Below are 25516 nucleotides of genomic sequence, written 5' to 3' on the forward strand. Positions count from 1 at the left end.
TCGAACACTTGAACTAAAACAAACCCCACAGAGTTCATAAATCTGCAGTCTTAAAGCCGTCCGTGCTGCCGGGGCTTTCTGAGCTGTTAAACTACTGACTGCTGCCTCAGTGGTGAGGTTATATATGGCGAGGCTGCTATTTTGGGAATAGGAGGGGTGCTGGGATATTTAAGACATGTGGTCGGTGGGAGCCTCCCATCACTCCAGCAGCTCAGCTTCTGTGTAAACAGTTGTGTGTTTGTTGCCTCACTCATTGCATGTTTCACATGACACCTGATTTTGTGTATTTTTTTCTTTTCTCCTGCTGATCAGAAGGGTCCTAATAAACAGGGAGGCCTCGCCTCACAAGACCCTGCTCTCCTCACTAACCTGGAAGAGTGTTTCCACTTAACAGCGTGTGTGTGTGTGTGTGTGTGTGTGTGTGTGTGTGTGTGTGTGTGTGTGTGTGTGTGTGTGCTGTGGAGAGAGAGGCGGAGCCACGTCCTGTCACGTTCCGCACCGCGGCGCTGCTCCCCCGGCACATGGGATGGCTGGGCGGGTTCGTCAGCGCGCACGGCCGCTCCCGCTCCGCCTCCAAGGCGCCGTGGAAGAAAGGATCAGCGCGGCGAGAGGAAAGGCGATAAGCGGAGCATCAGTGTGTGCATGGCATTGTTCTCCGGGACAGACACGCACCAGGTCTTCAGCGCGGCTCGTGCGCAGCGGGATTTGGGGGCCCGGGACGGCGGAGACGCGCCTTCCTCTCGTGCGCCTCGGAGCGACGCACCGCGCGTCACAGACGTCAGATTTGTCCAGGAGGGCTGTGTTTACACAGGAGCCGTCCGGAGCCACGTTTTCAGCCAGAGCCCTCGGTGTGGGACGGTGCAGCAGCTCGGGGTTGTCGGTTTAACTCCCAGGGCCAATGCAAAGTGTGGATCAGTGCAGGAAAACAAGCCCCGATGCAAAGAAACCCGAGACAGTCGGATACATTTTTTTTCTTGTTAAAGAAAATATCCAGAGGAGAGCACATGTCGAGCATGATGCCAGTCGCTTCCTTGAGTCAACTTTAGTGGATGTCGACATGGAAAGTGTTGCAAACTAATCAGAAAGTGCGCGTGGCCGCGGTTTGCAGGGAATGCCGCTCTGGTGATCTATTTGTGAACTAGTTTGTACCCGGTTGCTCTCAGCCGCGCGTGGGCTCGAAGCCAGGCGCGCCGCCATGGAGGGGAAGGAGGAGAAGGAGAAGCTGGACAGGAGGTTCTCCCTGACCTACATCGGCTGGTCCAGCCTGGACAGGCGCACCACGCTGCCCATGCTGCCCTGGCTGGTGGCCGAGATCCGCCGCCGGAGCGAGAGGGGCGACTGCGGCCCCGTCATGCAGCCGCGGGACGTCCAGCTGGTCCTCTGCCCCCCGTTCGTGCGCTGCGTCCCCTCCGGCAGCAGCAACCCGTCGGTCTTCATCTTCGAGCACAAGGCGCAGCTCATCTCTCGCTTCATCCACAACAGCAGCGAGCTCTGCTACTTCGCCTATCTGCTGCGCGGCCAGCCGGACAACCCCGAGTCCGAGATGTCCTGTCACGTCTTCAGGACCTGCGACCCCAGCCAGGTAGGCCTGCTGCCCCGGAGGGGGGGGGGGACTGCACCTTCTGCAGGAGGAACCAGAGCCCCGGGCAGAGGAACGGCTCCGTTGCGTGGAGAGAACCTCTCATGTTATCAATGTGGAGTAATGACAGCTGAAGCACTTTCTACATCCCACAGGGCCGCAGTCATCCTGCCATCTTCATTTTTAACACTGTAAAGCTGTTTGACATGATTTCAGGACTTTCTCACAGTCAGTGTCAGCGGGAGACAAAGGGATGGATGCAGCTTTCTGTGTTTACCTTCAAACACGCGCAGATTAGTCTCTGGTCCAAACATGTCCCTGGTATTAAGTATTTAGGCCATTGTTTTGGTGGGGATGATAAAACCAGCAGACTGGGCTTGTTTTTTTGTTTGTTTTTGACCCCATATTAATCCAGTCCTGTGCTTTTCCCTTCATAGGATCAACTCAGAGCTCAGATCGATCAGACTGATGCCGTACCTTGACGGTGTTTCCTGTTTCTGCTCTCAGTTGGATTCATATTTTCTGATACGTGTTTTGGTCAATCGCAGCCATCAGACATGAGGCACAGTATGGAGTCAGCACATTTCCTCGCTGATCAGCATGCCAGTCTTGAGTAAGACACTAAGATGTTGTAAGCAGCGAGGAATCGGGAAGACATTAGTCAGAGTGTGAATGTCATCGTGCAGTTTGGGTCGCTCTGGAAGTGAAATGTGTTCTGATGCAGATCAGTTTGGCCTCAATCATTCAGGATGAAAAAAAAGAAGAGCCATCTCATGTTTCTGTACTATCTAGATCTAATGTGGTTTTCAGTTGAGAGGATGTGATTGTGCAGGACTCGTAATGCAAGCTGAAGTCCTACACACTCGCCCGTGGTATTCCCCTGTTCCCCACGTGACCCGGGAAGCCTCAGCAAATAATGTTCACAAACAGATCTGGAGTTGTGCTCTGATCTGAAGTGTGCCTGCGCCGTGTCGTGTTTCCTGAGGTATGTGCCGGGCCGCCGGACGCCGTTTGGAGACGGGAGCCAAGGCTCTCTCCAGGTGTGGCCCTGCGCCTTGCTGCTGAGGCCCCAGCACTCGCCAGCAGGCTGCAGAGGCATCAAAACACCCTTCATGCTCCACTATTACGCAGAGAAAACTGGTTTGACCGCCGCCGAGCCAGAGGTGTACCGGGAGGAATGCGCCGGCCGATCCATCAACAGTATAACTGTTGTTACGGACAACAGCCGCTCGCAGCCACGGTTAATGATTTGATGATCTGCAGGTTATTTTCCTCTGTGGTTAAAGGTTTCCGTCTTTAAATGAAGAGGAAAACACTGATGAGAACAGTTTGAGAAAGCAGCATGTTGAAATGCTGAGTCAGCACTTTTTGGTGGTATTTTTTTCTCCTCTTTTTTGGAACCCGAAGTTTTTAAAAGGCCCATTCAGACTTTGAAACGCAGCACGCTTTGCGAGGCTGGATGTCTTTGCGAGGTTAGGTTCTTCAAATCTGGTTCGTCCTCCTCGACTTGAAATACGACTTTCTCTCCCGGCGTGTGTGAGGCTGACGTGTTGTGACGATGGTTTATACACCAGATATAACCGAGACATAACAGGTTGTTCCTTCTACTTGGACAAGCTCTGTTTTTTTTTTTTTCAAAGTGTAACCTTTCACCTCGCTTCCTGTTAGATTCAGTCAGTGAAGCCGTGGTGGCAGCAGGTACATATTTGCCACTGTCACTGTCAGGCCAGCGGTGTTAAATCCGGAGCCGTCTCGCCTCCACCTTTGTCCGACTTGGAGCCGACCACAGAGGAATCCGTCACTGGGTGACCCTCCGCCGCCATGCGGGTGCCGTCTGTCACCCGCTGACAGGAGCACACAGCCAATAGGCTCCGCCGGGGCGCGACTCCAGAGCCTCTTCCTCTCTCGGCCGAAAAAAAACATCAGTATTTACAAAGAATAACAACGCATGCGGCGTCCCCCTCGCCTCCAGAAGGCTTGATCTTTGTCACACTTCTTGTTACGTTTTACCCGCCAGAGGAATGTCTGAAGCACTTTCTGTTAACATGATCACTTCTCTTACAAAACTGCAAGATAAAGACAAAGACAGGAGTTCATTATCTGGTATAAGTCTTCTATTGTCTCTGCTTCTTTCACGTCAAATGAGAAAATGCGCTGCGTTCGCTGAGGTGTAGCTGCGTGTAGTAATTAGGACTCCTGGTGAACACGGCCTGCGCTCGCTGGTGTCTCCGGTTCTTTACTGTCATGTTCAGCAGCGTCTCGGGCTGGGCTGACAGTCTGATCACAGGGCCGGGGACGTTCCCGCAGGCTAAAATCTGAGAGCACATCATTGTGGAAGGGGAAAACGGAGTCCCTCGATCACTTTATCGCCAGGATTCCCGTTTTCTTCTCAGAGAGAAAAGTGGCTGGTTGCGAGCTCCTGCTGCGACGCGGCCTCTCACCTCCCGTAAACCTGACATAAAGGCCTTTTTGTTTTATGTTGGAACTTGAACTTAGTAAACTCCTGCCGCCCAGCTTGCTGTCAGGCAGATGGAAAAGCACCGGCTGCAGCCAGTCGACTGACTTCTTCATTCACCTTTATTTCACAAGCGACTCAGTTTCGTTATTTTTAGTTTGGGGGGGATTGTTGTTTTTCTGTCTCATTTATTCTTGAATACGTTTTGTAACACATATGAATGCATGTGATTGTTCCTCGCTCATCGGGAGTTATCTGAAGTTTCTTTGTGTGTTTTCATTCCGATCTCAGATGGCTCACGTGGCTCTAAAAGGCGTCTATTAGACTTAATCTGAGCGGCGCTGCTGGTTTGGCTTCGTGCTCCTGATAAGAGCAGCAGAAGTATGCGCCCGTTGGTGTCGGAGCTGATACTTTTCCAGGCTTTCGCAGTGAAGCTGGCCGTCCTGTGAGCCGGGGAGGACTCCCGCCTCGCAGAGGACAATCCTCATGTTTGTTTTCACCTAAGCTCTAAAGCCGCGCTGGGCTGCTGCTGTTTACGCGGAGCGGCTTTAACTCGCAGCCAGTGTCACTGATATTGCATAAGGCGGCGGCGATGAGTGAAAACGAGCCCAGTTTGTAGACCAGCTGTGGTGTGAGGAAACCTTTGAGTGAGTTTTTAGTGAGCTGGCTTCCCTCTGCTGCCCCACAGCCTTCTGCCTGTCTGTGCTCGCCTCCTTCCAAGGAATGAGCCGCTGTATTAGACCCACTACAAATAATTAATCACATCAGATGGTCCTGTGGCATCGTCTTACTCATGTATATTAAAGCGCTTCTTTTAAATGTCGAGACGGCTGTGTGTTTTCTTTTCCTGCCCGTCCGTCGCGGCGATCTGACACTGCAGCTGTGATTGTTGGCCAGAGTGTCTCGTTTGGAATTACCTTGAACTCTGACTGAGTTTATGTTCTCCACAGTCCACCGCCGCCTTGTTTTGTCTCCATTTCAAGACGGTTATGAATTTACTGGATTAGTGGAACAATGATTCCCATCTGGTTCCTGTTCAGCGGCATTTTAAGATCCTGGTTACTCAGCAGACGTTGAGGTTTGATAAACAGTTCATTCCAACTTACAGGTCGACTCTGATTCAGATATCCTACTTCAGCTTCAGCTAACCCAGCTAATTTGTTATTCTTGTCTATAAGGATCAATAAAAGCAATAAAAAGCACTTTTAGTGTCAGTGTTTACTTTAAATCTGGTAGATCTCTATTTGTAGTCTGCAAATGATACAGAAAAAGTTTCAAAGCAGATTTTTTTATTTACCTTCATTACTCTGACAACACACTCGTTCCTACAGGTCTGTATTTTGACAGAATATTGAGAATAAATAGTTTTACTGGGAATAAAATCCTGTCAGGAAACGGTGTCTCTCTGAACCTCAGATTTCTCCTGAAAGTCTGAGGAAATCCCAAGTGTGAGAGAAACGCTCAGAATGTTCACTAATCATCCCTAACTGGAGCAGGAGTGTCTCCAACAGCCTTAAATCCTGAGTTCCCACAGCTCAGTGGGTAGACAGCAAAAAACCTGGAAGTCAGATGTGCGGAGCAGAGTTGTGTTTTTGAGAAAGCGTCTCTGCCGCCACCTGTGCTCCTCTTCATCCCTCTGTCACCAGCCCCACTCTGCAGGAGACATGCTGGGTTTGTGTGTCAAGTATGTAAACCGGGGGTCGTCGTTGTCCGGATGTTTGTCTTTTTATTTGCAGCCTTTCCGGTCCTGCTGGCCCATCACGCCCCCCCTGGCGTTGGGTTATGTAACCTTTCTCCTCAGTGTGCACCAGAAATATATTTGCTCACCACCCAGTCAGTCTGCAGCCCTTATCTGATGTGCTAGATGTGTGTGTGTGTGTGTGTGTGTGTGTGTGTGTGTGTGTGTGTGTGTGTGTGTGGCTCCACTGCGTCTTTTAGCGCTCAGAGTGTTCCTCTGACCTCGGTAAAGGTGCTGGTTGGAGATTTGTTTTTTTTTCTTTTGAGCGCTCGAGCTGACAAAACTTTAATCCATCCATAATTCATCGCTCTGTGACTTTTTAACTTCTCCCTCAGTCTGAATTGTAACCGATAAAGGATGGTTTGTTTTTCCGTCGCTAAGTATTGTTGATTAATTCTGTATATTCTGCCTTGACCTTTCGGCTTGTTTTCCTTTTTTCCCTGGAAGCTTGTTACCAAAGCACATTTTCTGCTCTGGCGGTGCCGGCTGTTGCTGCACGTGTTGAGCGACTCCCAGCAGAAACAGGCTCCCTGACCTTCAGATCTGTGATTCCTTATAGGCCTGCGCTTCGTCTGTTTACTCCACTGGAGCGTGGGTGCTTCCCCAAGCGTCGCCTCCTTTTGATCACGCTGTAACATTTGGTCTCTCCGCTGCTGACGAGCACTTGATGAAATCTTGTGTTATTTTCTTCATCATAACAGGTTGTGTTTCTTATCAAAAATAGGTTGTGGAACGTGCACCAGTGCACAGACCAGAGGCTTTTGTCCAAGGTGTTATTCAGATGTTTTCCAGCTGGGTTGTGCTGGACTTCCTTTCCTCTTTTGTTATTCATTACGTCTCTTCTCTCCACTTTCCTCACCGACAGGTCCCTGAGGTGATCACCAGCATTCGCCAATTGTCTAAGTCGGCCCTGAAGGAAGACGCGAAGCCCAAACAGGAAGCCGACGAGGCCTTCTACAACTCACAGAAGTTTGAAGTGCTTTACTGCGGAAAGGTCGAAATCCTGCACAGATGTCAAGTCCTGTGTGTTTTTTTATGCCAGGAAATCTTGAGGTCTTCGGCTTTCTGAACATTTCAGGTGACAGTCGGCCACAAAAAGGCTCCCTCCACCCTCATCGACGACTGCATCGACAAGTTTCGGCAGCATGAGATCGAGCGCAAGCGCCTGCGGCTGCTGAACGGCCAGCGGGGGTCCACGGAGAGCGCCCCGGTCGAGTTCCTCATGGGAGCAGAAGGCGACCCTCTTTCCTCCGCCCTCAGTGAGAAAGCAGAAGACCCAGAAGCCCCTGGAGCGGAGGACATGACTGCAGGAGGTGAGGACTGAACTTTCAGTGAACACAAATAAAACAGTAATAGTAGAGGTAATGTCAACAGAGTGATTTGAGCTGCTGCTGTGCCGGGTTCGGGTCCAGGTCCAGGTCCAGGTCCAGGCCTCTCCAGCACCGGCAGCCAGAGCAGCCTGCGAGGATCATTCCCAGAATGCATCCTGGAGGACTCCGGCTTCGAGGAGCCGCAGGAGTTCCGTACCCGCTGCAGCAGCCTGGCAGGCAGTCTGCAGAGGAAGCCGGGCGAAGGGGTCCTCATGGGCCCCCAGCGCCGCCGCCACGCCAGCGCCCCCAACAACGTGCAGCCGTCCGACGCTGACAAGAACCGCACCATGCTCTTCCAGGTGGGAGTTAGTGGACATCAAAGACGTCTTCTGTTCTCCCATAGAGCGTTTACACTGCTCCAGCCGATTCGTCATATCCCTTACACACCATCAGACTCATCTGTCAGTCCTCAGTTCGATACAGAGGAATAGAAAATGAAAGGATGGACTCGGAGCAAACTGGAAGGAATAGGATTGAGTTATCATGACGAACATGCTGATTGTAGTCATGCCTCATGCTGTCTGAAGCCGCTCCGCTCTGACTCTGTCCTCTGTCAGTGAGTGAATGGACGTTCCGACGCTGTGGACGACTTCAGCTACGTCTTAATCGGTCTTGAAGAATGTGTTTTCATGCGTGGCAGCAGAACGCCAAATGCCGCTTTGCGTCACAGCTGTTTGTCACTGAAACCCGGTCCGCGCTCCGTCCAGCTGCCGCGCTCCGCGCCGCCTGCAAATCATTTTAATGTGCACGTAGCTGCCAGCGGTAATGTACAGACGGGCCGCCCCGTGTAGCTGCCTCCGTTAAACAGGACGCTGTATTCCGCTGTGTGTATCAGCGCAGCATTCCTTTATGAAGAGCACGTGGACCGCCTCCATTCCTCACACGCCATGGCCGCTTCCTCATGGAGCTAATTTTAAAATCTGGAGCGCCGCGCTCGATATGATACTCTACTCTACATAGCAGTCAATTATGGGAAAAATCATTACTGCAGACTTGTTGACCTCCTTTCTGAAAGGATGCGTTCATGTTTGCCTTTGAAAACATCTCTGAACAGTCGTACTTCCTGCAGTGAGACTGTTGACTCTTTGCTTCAGGTCACGTCTCTGATCTGTCAACTTAAACACAGTGTTCTCCCACAATGCCATTATTGATTATTATTGCTTGACTGCTTCATTTTCGTCACACAGGTTGGTCGTTTTGAAATAAACCTCATCAGTCCAGACACCAAGACAGTGGTGCTGGAGAAGAACTTCAAAGACATCTCATCCTGCTGCCAGGTGGGGGTTCTTTCATTTTCTAGGTATATTCACACGGACCGTCTTGCACCTTCGGTCAAAAGATGAACTTTATATCCGTAGAAAGATTGTGTGTTTAACACTTTAATTGGAAGTCACGGCACTTTTATTAGAGCAGCAGGGACTTGTAACCTTTTTACAGGTAGGTGAAGTCCAGCATCTTCCTGCAGGAGGAAGCTGCAGCGTCTGGTGGCGGTGGTCATTGATCGAGCAAATGCAAAATGGAAAATGTCAACATTCATTATATTGTCATTGATTTGTGTTGCAGTGAGCCTCAGTCTCAATAATTGACTCAGAAAATGTTCAGTACTTCCCGTCTGTGTCGTCTGTGCTGCAGGGAATCAAACAGACGGATCATTTTGGGTTCATCTGTCGGCACCCGGCGGAGTCCGGTCCCAGTCAGTATGTGTGCTACGTCTTTCAGTGCGCCAGTGAATCCCTGGTGAGTCGCACAGATTGTGCAAAAGAAAGAAATAAATGCAAAGGCAGCTTGTTTTTCTGCACGCTCTCACGCTGGACTGCGCTTATCGTCAGGTGGACGAGGTGATGCTGACCCTGAAGCAGGCCTTCACCACCGCCGCCGCCCTGCAGAGCAGCAAGACCCAGATCCAGCTGTGTGAGGCCTGCCCCATGCACGACCTGCACAAGCTCTGCGAGAGGATTGAAGGTGAGCGGCGCACGCAGCACGGCTCTCACCGATGCATTGACGCAGAGTCTGCTTCTCACTTCTAAAGCAGAATGAAAGAGCGCTTTTCCTCCCTGCTCGGTTTCCAGGTCTCTACCCCCCCAGAGCAAAGCTGGCCATCCAGAAATATCTGTCCCAGCTGAACGACAATGAGCAGGTCGAGGTTTTTGAGCGGGTTCAGGTGTGATTTTCACCAGCATGGCACACTTTGAGTGGACTGATTGACTTTACAGACGTTTCGTCTGCTTCAGAATGCAGCGTTTGCTGTTCTGGTCTTAGTTTGCTGTTTATCCGTCTCTGCAGAGGCTGAAGCCCGGATCAGACCAAGAAGAGAACGAGCTGGTGATCCTTCAGCTGAGGCAGCTCTGTGAGAGCAAACAGAAAACCCACCTCCACATCGGAGAGAGCCCTCAGGTACCAGCCTCCACCTGCACAGGGCGGGAAAACTGGCAGCGCGAAGCCCGAACTGCAAAAGCTGTATTTTATATCTCAGGAGCAGCGAGAACAGTCCCAGCGACTCTCAGTAGGAAGTGCAGCTGCTGTCGTCTTGTTGAATAAGTTAACGTCAGCTGTGCTGAGAGCTTTTCTTTCCTTTAACATGAAATCTATCTCCTCCTCACTTGCGTTGATGTGGCTGCATCTGTTCCTCCGCTGCAGTATTTTTATACACATTTTCAGATGTAAAAGAACAAAATGAGTCAAATAACAAGGTGTTCATGCAAGGAAACTGAGTTAATCCTGTTTGCATAATTAGAAAAGGAATATTTGACAAATCATTTCATATTGTGCTGTTTAGACGATCACTTGAGTAATCTGATTACTCCAGGTAATGATAACGGTTAGATTTTAGTGTGTGTGTTCTCATCGTAGGAGTAGAAATACAGGCCACAGACAAAACAAGAAGCTTGGAAGTTGATGTTTTATTGCTTTTTGAGTGGAGCCAAACTTTCCCAGCTCCTGGAACGAAGCAGACTTTCATTTCTCCAGCCGCCGAGGGGAAAGCATGAGATTTAAATTATAGAAGAAGTTTGTATCTTCAGACTGACTCGTCCTGGAGGCAGAGCTCCACTAACTGCTCCACTCCCGCTGCAGGTCCTTCAGTTATTATTGTTATTAACGTGCTGTGCAGCTGTAGCTGTGTGGAAGCTTACTGATCTCCCTTTAATTACTGCATTAATTAGTTTGGCGCTGCGTCTGCTGTTGTCTTCCAGAGCGCAGCTAACAGCTCGGCGGCGGGAGACGGCGCCGCCGCCACCAGCAGCCGCTTCAAACTTGATATTCTGAAGAATAAAGCGCGCACGTCCCTCACCAGCTCCCTGGAAAACATCTTCGCAAGGGTGGGTCAACCAAGAAAATGTTTCACTGAGGAGTCCTCCCCAGGCGCCCGCCTTATCTTTATTAGATTTTCCTATTAAAGTTTCCCTTCTCCTTTTCCTCCCCCGTTGCGTCTCTCGTGTTTCCACCCCAGAGACAATCAGACGGCTGTGTTCTGTCCTTTTATTTGTGCGCTCGCTGGGTGTGTGTATCAGTTGCAGTTTCTGTGTCACAGTCGTCCGGGGGATTTGGATTGACCCATATCTGCCAGTGAGACAGCGGAATAATTCCTGAGCGGGGCGATCGGGGCGATCGGAGGCCTCTGCTGCCATCTGTTCCCGTCTCGCGGGCGCAGATATGATAAATGTGCTTAAATCAGGAAACACTTCTGGCTCTCTCCTCGTTCACTCCCCAGTTCATAACGCTTTCCACAAACAAAACAGCTGTTTATTTAGTCAGGACGGTGAAATGGTTCCAAAAATGTTTTTTAACGACTTGTTTGTTTGTGTTTTTTTACGGCTTCATCTTGTGTAATGGTCTCTGTCAACAGGGTGCCAGCCGGATGCGGGGCCGCCTGGGAAGCATGGGAAGCATCAGCAGCTTCGACAGAGTAAGTGTCCTCGAGGAAGAAACGTGAGAATCCCCAGAGCCGCAGTCCGGGGACTCGGGGAATTTTCACTCTTTACCCAAAAGCCTTTAAAATCGCCTTATATTCCCACCGAGAAGGAGGGGTGTGACGAGCACATTCTCACTTCAGTCAATGTCAGCGGGTGGAGGGGATGGCGCTCACACCGCGGCGAGACGTGAATCTGAGCCGTGTGTGTGTGTGTGTGTGTGTGTGTGATGTGACTCCCCGTCAGTCACGGCGGAGTGAAAGCGGCGCTCTACAGATTCAGATTGTCCCTCCTCTGCCCGTGGCCCACTCAGAACAATCCAAACAAACCATTTATGTTTGAGCCAAATCGGAGAAAAGGGTCTGAATCACAAGCGAGAGCCGCTGATGGCTGCGGCTGGCAAACCGGCCAAATATACAAAATATCCACTTAGCGTGTTTTCCTCAGTGCGCCGTGGCAAACCCCCAAAATACTGGGAGCAGTTTATGTGAGCAGATTAATTTAGCACATGTAACGCGGCAAATGCCAGGAAAAGGATAATAGACGCCACAGCAAAGATGGCTGCTGCGAGAGTTTCTTTCTCAGCCGATTCTCCTCCAGTTTCATTGGCAGACAGTTCATCAGAACATATTTCATCACTTTTTTAAGTTTTAGCGTCTTTTCCACATTTCTTCTATTGTTGTGTTTCCCACAATATTGACTTACTCACAGTTTATCAGTCACATATTAGAATTGTTAACTAAATTCCTTTTTTTTTTTTTTTTTTTTTTTTTTTTTTTTTTGCTGAAAACTTTCACAGACACAACAAAACTCCACGTTATCACGTATGCTACTTTAACCTTCTCAGGCATTTTAAGGTGGAAACGAGTTTTAAAACATGCAAACCCTCATTTAAATTTAAATGAGGCTGGTATTCTTAGTGAATGTGTGAAATGGACTTCACTTATAAATAAGTCCCGTTCGGCTCCGTCAGCAGTCTCAGAGCTCTTTCCAGGGTTTGTCACGTTCGCTCCAGGCAGCAGCTGGCCTGGAGAGGAGTCTGGGCGTCCGGCGGACTGGAAGGCGACCCGCTCCACCAACCCAGCTTCAACTTGTTAACTTGAGAAACAGCCTGACATGAGAGAGGAATCTTAGAGGTCAAGTTTACTTTGAGGTCAAACAGATTAACTTCAAGTCAAAATAAATACCCGTCATAATGATAATAATGGATTTTATTTGTTTTTTGTTGTAGTTTTTAACAAAAACACCTAAATGTGCATAAAGAGAACATGCAAACTCCAGCCGCCCCCAGAAAAATTAGGATAAAATCCTGATTTCTTCTGACAGCCTGAAGTAAAGAAACTTGCGCAGTAACTTCTGGAGCCACACGTTTTTTTGTCCTATTCATACAGCAGGACTTCCTTACATGAAAACAGACACCGATGCCTGAAACGTGCAGAGTTCCTCTTTAAAAATGTGTCGCTCGTAGCCGTGAACGCAGACGCATGACGGCGCCTGCCTGCGCTTGTCGTTCGACCTACTTTTCCTCTCCTGTCAGACTCACTGCGCATCTGAACCGTCTTGCTGGATCTCAGTGTTTTCCTCCAAATCAGTCCATGGCGGCTCTTCGACATGATCACACTTCTAATTTATAGTTGCAGTAACGCAGTTCTGATTTATGCAGTGCAACTGAAGGTATTTTTGTCATTAATAATTCATCTGTGGCGCTCTTCTGTCACGTTGACTGACAGAAGAGGGTGTTTGCCTGGTAGTTAGGTGAGTAAGTAGACTCGTGGGGATTTAGTCAGGATGTGCTGTCCTGGAAAAAAAAAAAGAAGGAAATTCCTGTCATGAGCCTGCTGGACGTTGTCTGTCCTGGTTTGTCGTCTGTGAGAGAAGAGAGTGTCTCATCAGAACTGATCAATCTCAGAGGAACACAGAGGAAGCAACAAGTTGAGAGGAATATTCAACACGTTTGCTGCAGATCTTTCTCCGGTGCGATTTGCAGCGCTGTCACGTTCAAGGCAGACGTAGATATTAACAGTCTGCCCGGTGAACGGAGCAAGGCAGATATGACAGCGTTTCCCCAGTGCAGTCAGCTGGAAGAGGGAGGTCTCTGAAAGAGGCGTGATGGGTGGAGACTGGAGGGCTTTTCGGCAGAGGTCACTTCCCTCCAATAGTGTGAGATGCTGAGAGTCACAGGACTGCGTCCATTAGAATACAATAGCTGTGGGAGTTGTACCGACAGGGCATGAGGCTGGGCTGAGAGCAGACCTGGGTGAGTTCAGTCGCGTCACTTCGTGGGTTTTAGCTTCCCTTCTCTTCTGGCTGTTTGTATTTCCTCCTCTCTGGTTTCGTCCACGATGAGATGTGTTGACGCCTGCCGTCTCTGCCGCTCTGCCCTCCCCAGCAGGACGAGGAGTCCCCCGGCCACTCTCCTCCCGGCTCTCCTCCCGCCTTCCCCGACGATGACCTGGAGGGCGGGCCGCAGTTCCGCCGGCGCGCCCACACCTTCAGCCACCCGCCGGTGAAGAAGCGCATCTCCTTCGAGGGCCAGCCGGCCAATCAGATCCGACAGGCTCCTCTCCGCAGGCAGCAGTCCGTCAACCAGGAGCTCCTGCACAACAGGTAGTCCAGTCTAACCCGATCTGGTCTGCTGAGGCCTCTCTGCTCATGTATGGAAGGAATGGTGCATCGCTTTAGCTCATGTTTTGCACCTTTTTTTTTTTTGCACCTTTTTTTAGTCTTTACTGAGGCAGTGGCTGGAGCTAATGCTAGCTGTAGAATTAGACCCAGTGCTTCTGTTTTAATCTCTTTAGCACTAACCAAACATGTGTTTGACCTTTGATGTACGCTCAGACAATGCCTCTTTGATCAGTCCGGCCTCCTGCTCCACTGTCCTCCAACAATAGCATCATAAGTTTCCTGCCAGTGTTTCCATCCCTCACAGGTTCCTCAGTGTTTCCTTTTTTCTGTCTGTTGCTTCCACCAGAAGCTCTTTCGATTGTGTAACGATTGTTTGTATTTGTTGGGCCCGCCCAGTCCCGCGGCGGTGTCGAGAACGCGCAGCGTCTCGGAGAGCGAGTCCTCCTTCGGCCTCCCCTCCGCCTTCTCTGCCCCCACTTTCCTGAAAAGCTTTTACCAGGGCTCCCTGGGCTCCCTGGGCTCCCTGGCAGACAGTGGGAGCCTCAAGAGGTGAGAGGGGGGCTCTCAGGGCCGCCCCTGCGATGGCGGGGTGGAAAACCTTCTCCTGCTGGGATGGAAGTAGCCTTGTACTTGTTGGCTGTCGAAACCTTTTAACCCCCAGCTTCAACCGTCCTGTTTCTTTTTACCCTTTTTCTTCGGCAAACTCCAGAATTTCTCTCACTAAAAAATAAGTTCCGGCTGTTTTTATCGGCAGCCGGACCTGCCCCTCTTTCGTGTTTCTCTCAGGAGTGGAAGGGAAAACTGACACCTCGGCTTCTGCTCTCGCATTTGCATGTGCATTGGAAACCTTCTGCACGAAAAACTGCATTAAATCTGGATTTACAGCTTTTAATAACTCTTATCTCGTCCCGTCCGATCAACACGAGGCAGGTGTCCCCGCCTGAGGACTGCTGCGCTCAGCGTCCGGCCCGTCCGGCCCGCTGATGTATTTATATTCAGATGTTAATGTTCAGCGCCGGCGTACCTGAGCGCCTCGCTCGTCACTCGTCTTGACAGGGTCCAGGTGTCCTGATGGCTCAAAGTAAAGGTTAACGTCTCCATTATGAATGAGCTTCGGTGGAGCAGACCTTTGTAAAATATAATTTCCGCAGGATGTTTAATTTATTCTGACAGCAGTCCGGTCTTCTTCCTGTCTGCACTGAGGCTGAGGTGAAAAGACCACAGAACGATCTTCAGCGCAGAATCTGCAGACGGTAGACGGTGAGGGGCTGGAATCTGAAATCTGAATCTCCTGAGACAGTCAGGGCCCAATTACTTCAATTGATGAAGAGGAGAGGAGTCCACAGGCGGGTTTAATCTGTTAGAGTAGATTTTTAATGTGCAGAACGGCTGTTGGAGCAAACATGTCTCGGTGACATTTGTCTCTTTGCAAGGTCATTTCCTGTTTTTCTTCGGCCGCATGATCAGATGGTACAGGCTCTGCTGTGCTGACGAAGCCGCCGTACTGTAGCTACAGCAGCAAATGGAAAACATGCTTATTTTAAGAGGAATCACAGTTTGGATTGTTATTATACTCGGCTGGCACATTCAGTGACTTTTGCAGTTTCTAGAATAGAAACGATTCAATCAGAATTTCAGGATTCCAAGAGAAACTAAGTATTGTTTTGTCTGTAAAGGCAGAAAACATTATACTGTGATGAGGACAGGTCTCAGTCTCTTCAGTGCTGTTTGTGATGGTTTTATCTATCAAGCACATCTTCACTGATCGTTGTCTTCTTTAAAAGCAGATTGTAGACTTTTCATTCATTTCCACGTTGAGAAGTGCTCCAGCTGTGTTGCATTTGAACCGCGTCTGTCACAGTTTCTGAACCTGGATCGTGTGACTTGAGGAAAGTGAAACAGAATCTATGATTCAGGGTTTTTTTTTTCCTCCCCTCTTCAGTAACTGACGCAGCTTCTTCCTCAGATAACGAACAGGCGTGCATGCGACTGAGCCCTGACTGTTTGAAGACTGGTTTTGAGCGGCTGCTTTATTAACACGGACCCTGGGAATCCGCTGATGGCCGCCGCTCGTCTCTCATCAGCAGGTCCAGGGTCTATCTGGACCGTTTCTCATCCTGTCGATGAGAAGCTTGTCTGAGGTTTCTCCCGTTTGTGTGGCTGCTGCGAGAGCGTGGCTGTAAGTGGACTCCTGGCCGGTCGATCGGGTGTCTCAGACGCTGCCGCCTTCTCTTGCAGCAATGGGGAGGGCAGGAAGAGGACCCTCTCTGGTTGCAGCAGCGACTCGCTGAGCGGCGGCCTCCCTCTGACCCCGCGCAGGGTCTCCTGGAGACAGAAGATCTTCCTGAGGGTCGCGTCGCCCATGAACAAGCCATCTGCCTCCATGCAGCAGACAGGTGCAGTAACACGACCCCGGTGCAGCGTGCACAGAGGCAGCGCCGAGACGAATCGTCCAGCGCAGATACTGGAGCTGGAGAGCGGGCCGCTGTGAATCTGCTTCCAGGACTTTACTGTTCTGACTTGATTTAATTACTGGTTTTAGCTTAATTTTGCTTGAGAGGCCTAAAAAATATTTGTCAAGCCACTGTGTGGTTGTTGTTTTTTACATAATTATATTAAAAACGCACTAAAAGATGAAGTCTTTAAAGCTTGAAAAAAAAATTCAGAAGTTAAAAAACTTTAATGTTGTAGTTGTATTTTTGCTTATTTTTGCTTTATTTGGCGAAGAGGCACTAATTCTATTGTTTAAATAAGTAAGTTTCCATCATAAAGTAACTTGTGAGAAGCTTCTTGAGCGTGTATCTTTAGTTATTGAGAGATCATTTTCCTGTCAGTCCGTACAGAGAAGACTGACCAGGCCAAGTGAAGTAGTTTTACGTTAGTGGGTGTAAAGTGAGGCTGTTTAACCCCCAGCTGCTCATTTCAAGGGAACTTTCTGCTGCATATCCTTTGCACTGGATGATTGATGTCAAACTTGTGCCAAATCAAACATTTAAAAAAAGAAAAAGAAGAGATGATCTGCTTTGTCAAACCCCGGGAGAGAAGCGACTGTTTTCCTGCCTCTTTCCTGAACTGTGGGATTGTTATCTTTTTGCTTTCTGGCTAATTTTACGTCCGTGCTGTTTGGTTCTGGTATTCAGAGTCACAGAGCGGTACCAACAGTTTTTATTGAGGCTGCTGCTCCGGGTGATTAATGTGACTAATCGTGTTTTCATGACAGCAGTGAGGCTGAACAACATTTACTGTATATAAAACCATAATAAACAGTGTATTTTCTCCACAGATCACTGTGACGTCGGGGAGCTGCTGCCCCTTTCCCCCCGTGCCTTGAACTCGAACGTGGACAGCTTGGGGCGTCTGCTGCCCCGGGCGGGCGACCCGGCGTCCGGGGAGCGACCCAAGCGGACGGGGGCCGAGTACCGCGCCCTGTGGAGGACCGCCATCCACCAGCAGATCCTGCTGCTGCGCATGGAAAAGGAGAACCAGCGGCTGGAGGGTGAGCGGGACGCGCACGCCGTTCGACTCGCATCCCGGAACAGAGCGCCGGTCCAGACGTGTCGGTTCAAGTCCCGGCAGTGCGTGGCGATGTTTATGAACCGGCGTGGGACTGCTGCTGTTCACACTGCTTCTCTATTGTCAAGATTTATCTGCACATGAAAGTATTTATTACAGTAATAACTTCACACACACACATACACACACACACACACATACACACACCTCCCGTCGCTTCTCCTCAGCTGTCGCCAAAGATTTACGCCACACACTCCGGCACTCAGAGCCGTGTTGTTCCCAACTGCAGCTTTATGACGGCGGTCGCAGACAGAGAGCTCGGAGTTAACACGTCTTCAAACTGTCATTTGAGATTTTTATTTTTATTTTTTTTTTTTTTTTAGCTCAGCCAACTTTAAAGTTTTTTATTTCTGCAGCAAGTATAGTTGAAGAAAAATCATAGAAAACTGAGTGAAACAAGCGAAAACACTGCACACGAGTTCAACTTTTGAAAAACTGACCTTCCAATTAAATTAACTCCACCTTGGAAATTACTGCAGAATGCCGCCGTTATTTCACGTGAATAGATTAAAACCATGAAAGGAGGTTTCAAAATGAGCAGATCACTGGCTGAGTGCAGCCGTGGAGGTTTGTTGGGGCTCGGTTTGTACCTGCTGTGTGTAGTTTTTATATTCTAAACACCAACACGCCTCTTTCCTCTCTGTGTTACTACGACATCTGAGGACCAAACACTGAATTACTGTTTTCAATAGAAGGTAAGAGACACAAAGGGAGCCCTTGGGATCAAGGCAGATGTTTTGCATGATTCTGGTGGCTGGTCGGTTATTACGCTCGTTCAGTCCGGCCTCTTTTGTTTGCATGTTCAGGGACCGTCGTACTTTAATGGTGTTTGTGCTTCTGTTTGTCCTCGTCCCTCGCCGTGTTTCCGCAGCGCCTCCATTCCTCCAGCGTAACGAGGTCGTATAGTTGGAATGAATGTGGGCCGTGGGGCTTGTATTCACGCCGTATTCTTTCCCTGTTAGCTTCATGGGTACGGTGAAAAGGTGCAGGGGTCTCTGTGTTCACATCTGATGTCCTCGTTTCAGCAAAAAGCAGTTTTATGGTTTTATACTACGAGAGAAAAAAGCTGAAAGAACACTGGAGTGTAGTGCGTGTTCCCTCGTTTGTGCTCATCCTGGGTTTTTGTGCTGCAGCGAGCAGGGATGAGCTGCACATTCGCAAGATGAAGCTCAACTACCAGGAAGTGAGCCAGTGCTCCAAAGAGGCGCAGGCATTGTGGGAGAAGAAGCTGACGGCCCCGGGCAGGACCACCGTCCCACAAGACATGGAGAACATGTACCGAGCGCTCTGCCAAGGTGAAAGATGTCTGTGTGTGCAAGCATGGAGCAGAAAATAAAGAAGAAAAAAAAAACAGCTCGTAATCTGGAGCGATGGAAGAACTGCTATGTAGGAGGAAAAGCTTGAAACTGACGAACACGATCGCTGTTTTCATGCAGGACTTCCAAAGAACCGGCGCGGGGAGGTCTGGTTGCTGCTTTCCCATCAGCACCGGCTGCGACACCGGCTCCCCCAGCGGCAGCAGGCGCCCGACACCGCCTACTACGACCTGCTGAAGCAACTGACCGCGCAGCAGCACGCCATCCTGGTGGATTTAGGTGAGCGGCTTCTCGAGCTGAAGCCAGGGCTTCAGGCTCATGCAGAACACAGAACAGACAGACTGAAGGATGCAGCTCTGCAGAAACACTCCTACACTGCAGTTAGGACTGAAAATGTCAATTTTTTTAATTACTTTTAATGTGAGATCATTGGTTTTTTTTTTTATGTTTTGAATGCAGTAGCAAAAGTAAATTACAAATACAGACGTTTTCTATGAAAAGGCCCATTTTCCTCAAATATCGTTCACAGATTTGTCTGAATCTGTTGGTGAGCCGAGATAATCCGTCCTCCTCAGAGGTGTGGCGGCTCATTAGACGTGATTAGACAGCGGGATTATTGCACAGGTGTGGCGCTGCAGAAGAACACTCTGAAGTGTGCAGCTCTACTGTAGAAAGCCACACAGGGAAAGAAATGGGAGTGTAGCTTAAAGGTTCTTCTGGCTTCTTAAACGTCTCATTAATGATGAGAGAAGCTGTATAAAGCCGTCCTGATCGCTGTGGGCTCCGTCTCCCTCCCCAGGCCGGACCTTCCCCACACATCAGTACTTCTCGGCCCAGCTGGGCGCCGGGCAGCTGTCCCTCTACAACCTGCTGAAGGCCTACTCTCTGCTGGACACGGAGGTGCAGACCCTCGTCCTCCCTGCTTTCACCCACAGCGGCGCCGTCGCCATCGTCCTGAAACCTTCTCTTCGCTCCCGGCAGGTGGGCTACTGCCAGGGAATCAGCTTCGTGGCCGGGGTGCTGCTGCTGCACATGAGCGAGGAGCAGGCGTTCGACATGCTGAAGTTCCTGATGTACGACCTGGGCATCAGGCGGCAGTACCGGCCCGACATGGTGTCCCTGCAGGTCAGTGCAGTTAATGTGTCGTCAGGACGGCGCTCCCAACGTTTCACCTGGTTCAACCTCACTAATCATTCATCTGGACTTTGAGGAATGCAGTTTTGATGAAACATGTGAATAAAATGTAAAGTTTTCACAGAAATTTAGAACTACAAGCAAAACTCACTTTGATTCTAAAGAAAGCGACTTGCTAGTTTAGCTTCCTGCGCATAAAGACACATCAAAAGTAATGATTAGAATTTTATTGAAAAGTTGGGTTTTTTCATCAGTCATGTCTGCAGTCAATAAAACTTTAGTATTTATGTTCTCATAATAAAAAAAGAGTCAGATATCCTTTATTTGATATTCCAAATATGTCATAGCTGAAATGATTAAAAACAGTACAAAGAAGAAAAAACCTCAAATTTTCAGTTTCTGTATAATAAACCTAAAACATTTGTCTGTTTTATTGACTGAATGAAATTACAAGAAAAATAGGAATTTAAAAACTGTCCCCACAGCCCAGGTAGAGCTTCTTCTTCTTCACTCAGCTGATTCTAAACACTGATTTGAGCCTCAACCAAACAGCAGGTGAACTTTGACCCTGCTGCTCGGAGAAGCAGTGTGTGTGGTTCGTTAACCGGCCGGCGCGGCGCGGCGCCGTGTCTCCACCTCTCTGTCAAACCACACCTGCTCTGTGAGCCTCGGTTAAACATCAGCCGGCCTCACATGAGCTGCAGCCTCGGCAGGCGCGGTAATGTTTAATCCAGGTATCCAGGCTGAGCTCTCCGCTCACTCGGCGCTCCAGTAATCCCGACTTCTCTTCGAGACCAGAGGAATTTGTGGCGTTTTCTCTGTGAAGCGCTTGAATTGGAGGAGGTTGAAGGTACTTCTCGTATTCGTTGTCGCTGTCAGGAAGCTGTAACCATGATAACAGCCTGCTCCACCTAACTTCTGCTTCTGCTTCTCTCTTTTTTTTTCTCGCCTGCTGTGCTTTTCTCTGTAACGTGTTGTAAAAGGATACGGCTCATAAAGTGTCTGGCCTCGATGCGTGTCTGGGCGCGTCTCTAAAATAGGTCTTGTAATACTTTAGTCGGAGGTTAATGTGCCAGGTAGTGATTGTTGGACCATCTTGTGATTCTGTGGATCCTGATGAACCAGTTTGTTGCCTCACATGTTTTGACCTGAGCGCGTCTGGCCTGTCGACACTCTGTGTTCTCGCTCAGATTCAGATGTACCAGCTCTCCCGGCTGCTGCACGACTACCACAGAGATTTGTACAATCACTTCGAGGAGCACGAGATCTGCCCCAGCCTCTACGCCGCGCCGTGGTTCCTCACGCTCTTCGCCTCGCAATTCCCCCTCGGCTTCGTGTCCCGCATCTTCGGTACATTTCCAGAATAATGTCCTCAGTGTCCAGAGATTTTTTTCTTTTTTAAAGACGGATGATGAATCTGCTGTAATGGCCTGAGGGAGGTGTGTCTAACAGACGTGTGTTGTGTTTTGCTCAGACTTCGTCTTCGTCCAGGGCCTGGAGGTGATCTTTAAAGTGGCGCTGTGTTTGCTGAGCAGCCATGAGGGGGAGATAGTGGAGTGTGACAGCTTCGAGAGCATCGTGGACTATCTGAAAACCACGCTGCCCGCTCTCACTCAGGCACAGATGGAGCAGACCATCGCAAAGGTATGCAGAGGAGACCTGGACCATCGGGAGAAATGACCGACGTCGGGCTGATAAAATCTCTTCATGTTAACGGAACCAGACTGTTGCGCTGTTAATATTTAACCACTTCTGTCTCTCTGCTTCCTGCTGGTCCCCAGGTCATGGAGATGGACATATCCAAGCAGCTGCACGCCTACGAGGTGGAGTACCACGTCCTGCAGGACGAGATGTTCGAGGCCGGACCGCCGCCCGATGACTCGGACCGCCTGGACAAGCTGGAGAAGACCAACACGCAGCTGAAGAAGCAGAACATGGACCTGCTAGAGAAGCTGCAGGTAACGGGACCGCTGGTACCTGGGAGTCCGGGTACCAGTGAGGGGAGGGCCTGAGGCCACAGGCTGCATCTGCTCTGAATATGTTAAATTACATCGACACATTTCAAAGAAGACTATGATGAGACATTTCCTGCAGTCTAGAGGACCCATGGGACACAGGCCATAACTTTTAAATATTTTATTTACTCACCTTTAAATGACTTCAGTCAAAACTGTCTCTTCATATGTCAGTTAGCAAAGGTTTACATACATGTTTACTAATTCATTAATTCATGTATTGAAGGAAGGAGAGGCAGGCGTCTGCACTGCCTCTCTCCACCCATAGATGGCACTAAAACACAAGTTAAAGGCACAAAGGGACCGATACAAGGCTGCGTGTTCTCCAGGTTCATTTCAGCAGATATGTGAATCTGTGGACTGGTAAACTCATTACCGAGGGTCCTCATATTAATAAAAGTTTAAAAAAATGAATTGCACTATCATATATCAGAGCAGAGCATTTCTAATGTGACAAAGGCAGATTAAGACTCCCAGCTCTGACTTGGAGGAAATGCTGTTTGAGTAGAAACGTCTTCTCTGTGCAGAACTCACTTTGTTTTAATCATACGTCGTCCCACATTTTGGAAACCAACTTCACATGTTGCTGAGTTCAGATCAGAGTTTTCACCTTCTTAGTTTTTTTTTCGTCCAGATGTGTAAACCAGCCGATGCATGCTGAGGTTCGGTGTTTGTGTTCTCCAGGCCGCCCGGCAGAAGATCCAGTCGCTGGAGACCAGCGTGGAGAACTTCCTTTCTCGGGAGAGCAAAATGAAGCACGTGATCCGCTCTCTGGAGCAGGAGCGAGCCGCTCACCAGAAGACCATCGAACGCATGCGCTCGTGCCTCCCCCCCGACACCCTGACAGATGTGGAGATGACCCAGATCAAAACAGGACCCAACGGGAAAGCCAAACCCGCAGCCAAGAAGCCCTGACGGGAACCAGGGGCCGGCTGCTGTGGGCGGACGGACGGACGGACGGACGGACGGCGGACCGGGCGAGTGCGGCGCTCTTCCTGGAAGGACGCACGGCTCCGGTGTGTCGCTCTGTGAATGTGTGATGTCTGGACTGGAGACTGTATGGTGAACGAGGGGGGGGAGGACGGGTTCAGTGGGATCAGCTGACTGACGGTTTCCGTCCTGCCGTCTGTCTGCTTCACTGAGATCAAGATGCACTCCGTTCTGCACTTCTCAGATCTTTTGAGTAATCATGGGGGGGTTTATAGATCGGTGGAGGTGGGAGCTTTGTCCGCCTCTGTGGGTTTTTATCAGCACTGCCTTTAAGTGTTTACTTCCAGTCTCTGTAGCGTCACAGCAACAGTGAGCAGAAGGTGCCTGCTGGCGAATCCTCGTCTGGACCTCAGGGTCGACTCATAGCCATGACCAGTGGGTTGAAGCTGGGGGGGGGGCGGCAACGCTCTCTCCCGTCTCCCAGCGTCCGTCTGCGATGGAAACGTTGGCCTCGGGCTCTTTACTCGGCTTTGTAATTTCCTTTGATTCACTTGAATATTTTTGTGAATGTAACCTCACTCCAAAGATCATCCGGGCTCCGGTTTGCGCCCGGCCACTGCCTGCCACGCTCAGCGCTCTCTGCCACTGCCTTTACATGAGGGATGTTTATTTCTCGCACTTGTTGCTTTAAAGGAGGAAGTGTTTTTTTTTTTTTTCTTTGCGAAGCTGAGGCGGGATGTGAGGCTGTCTGCCTTTTCAGCTTCCTGTGTGACTGACCGCCGTGTCGCCTTGTTTCAGCATCATGTTCAGACACCGAGGCGGAGATCACGCCCCCCAGGAGGCCCCAGTGACACACTCAGGTGGAGGAGTGATCTGAATGTACATTACACGCTTCCTCTCTGTGGGAGGTTCTTCTTGTCAGCCTCAGATTCGACAAAGCGAGCAATATCCTTCCTTTTCTGTAATTTGTGAGCATAAGCAGCTCCTGTTGTTTGATTTCAGGATTTCAACACGTCCAAGTTTCCCCTGATACTGGCTGATACAGTACATCCAGACACACACTGCAGTGAACTGGCTGTCTGTGGACAGACACTTTATATGAGTTCAAAGACTGTCCCTGGCTCCCTACTCAGTTTTGTTTTATCCCACCTACCATGTCTGACTCACCGCCACCAGTTCTGATTGAAAGCAAAACACTCCTGGGCCTGACTTGACTTGCACAGAACACCCTTACATTAACACCAAGGTGATGTCTATCATGAGGAAAGTGTCTGTCAGCCTCCCCGTCCTTGGTGACAAGTTGCGATGACACACTGATGCCTGTCTCAGAGTGGAGTTTCTTTTAACGCTCAAACTTCACGGGTGGACACAAAGCAACGTCTTCATGTTTATCAGTCCTCTGCAGCTGTAATTCAAGTTACTGATGCAAACAGGGTTTAATGGGTTGATGAATGCAGCCGCTCTCTTTCAGGGTGAAACGCTCCAGTGCTGTATTTGTCAAAGTTTCACATGTGAGCAGCAGGGATCCTCTCAACAGTCCAGCAATGACACATATCAGAGACGTCCGCGTTGAAGATCCTGACTGATCGATCGCGGTCCTGCACAGCTTGAGCGCGTCTCTCGTTGGCCTGGACTTTGCTCAGCCACAGTGTTTTTGCATCTTGGAAACGGACCGTAAAACCAAAGATGCTTGAGTTCCCCAAATGACAAAAGGAGCAAATTCAATCATAATACAGTGGTGTGTTTGAAAAGCGACAACCTTTTCTAGTCACAGCTGGTTTTTACTGACATGGCTTGAACAGACACCAAATACTGTTAGTGAAACTCGACAGGGAATCAATAGACTGTTTTTTTTTTTATTGTCACGCAGTGTTTTCGTTTTTTTGTGCCAAAAATGTTGCGATGGCCTTTACTGTCCATTGGTTCGGTTCACGAAACCGCTTTACTTCAGTATCCAACCCAGAGCGCGTGGACGTCAGAGAAGGACGTGCCCGGTCCTCCAGGTGCTTCTGCCGACCGCCATGTGCTCGAATCACTGTGTTTAATGTGGACTGTCAACACGAGGGCTACGCTGAGGCAAAGAAACTGCTCTGAATTCTTCAATAAACCTCACCTGGCCTTGTTTTCTGTCTACTCATGTCCGAGTCTCCTCCCTGTCCAGTAAGCTCTCATAAAGATATCACACTCTTTCAGCTCTTCGAGTGCAGGACGCAGCCTCCAGCGGAAAGAGATCTCTATGTGTAGACATATTATTGCGTAAAAGGCCAAGGTAAGCTTCGACAGTTTTAGAGAGTCTATTTAAAGATCTTTCAGGAGTTGTTCTTTTGTTAACGCCTCGGGCGAAGAGAGCTGCGTGTATCCAGCAGGGGGGGAAAAGTCTTCACTGATGCTGTTGTTTGCAAAGCTAGTTGGTTTTTCTGAATTAGCAAAAAAAAAATTAGTGAATGAAATCGAAGTGGGTGAGATTCTTTGACCGGACATAAAAGAAATGAGGGCGAGGTCACGGGGTCGCGCTGCTGGGTCGGTTTAACAAAGGCTCATTTCACATGAAAACAGAAGACGTTCTGCCTCCATCGATCTCTTTCCCAACCTCGAGGTAGAAAAACCTACTCACTAACGGGATGCCAGTCACACCAGTAACACACTCATTTACCGGAACGATCTGTTACAGCACACAACCCAAGCCTGCACAGGGAGAACATGCAAACTCCACTCAGAAAGGCCTCAAACCGGGGTATTCCTGCCAAGGATGCTAATGACATCAGTTAATAATTATTATCACACTCCAAAAACACTGCAAGCTGAATGAAAAGCTTGTATGTTTCTCAGGTACGGTTTCCTTTAAAAGGGTTCTTACTACAGAACACGCACAC

The 25516-nt window shown here is 49.5% G+C and overlaps 1 protein-coding gene across 9 annotated transcripts; it reads left to right on the top strand.

Annotated features, from left to right (window-relative positions):
- Nucleotides 1-591: 591 nt before the first annotated feature.
- tbc1d4 (TBC1 domain family, member 4) lies at nt 592-24767 on the top strand. 9 transcript variants are annotated; one of them, XM_030111785.1, is made up of 24 exons: nt 592-1582; nt 6638-6766; nt 6851-7087; nt 7169-7441; nt 8330-8419; nt 8775-8879; nt 8972-9104; nt 9212-9303; nt 9426-9536; nt 10334-10459; nt 10987-11046; nt 13440-13657; nt 14072-14224; nt 15914-16071; nt 16959-17171; nt 17941-17943; nt 18382-18543; nt 18685-18843; nt 19364-19464; nt 19546-19689; nt 20889-21048; nt 21173-21342; nt 21480-21656; nt 22398-24767. In XM_030111785.1, the coding sequence occupies exons 1-24, from the start codon at nt 1196-1198 to the stop codon at nt 22626-22628; spliced, it is 3792 nt and encodes a 1263-aa protein (XP_029967645.1). In that variant the 5' UTR covers nt 592-1195; the 3' UTR covers nt 22629-24767. The 9 variants fall into 9 exon arrangements, with proteins under 9 accessions (XP_029967645.1, XP_029967642.1, XP_029967644.1 ...); XM_030111782.1 differs by having other exon boundaries at nt 6851-7086; nt 7162-7441; XM_030111784.1 differs by having other exon boundaries at nt 6851-7086; nt 7162-7441; nt 13443-13657.
- The last annotated feature ends 749 nt before the right edge of the window (nt 24768-25516 follow it).

This window comes from Salarias fasciatus, chromosome 16 (genome assembly GCF_902148845.1).
Source record: "Salarias fasciatus chromosome 16, fSalaFa1.1, whole genome shotgun sequence".
Taxonomy (NCBI): Eukaryota; Metazoa; Chordata; class Actinopteri; order Blenniiformes; family Blenniidae; genus Salarias; species Salarias fasciatus.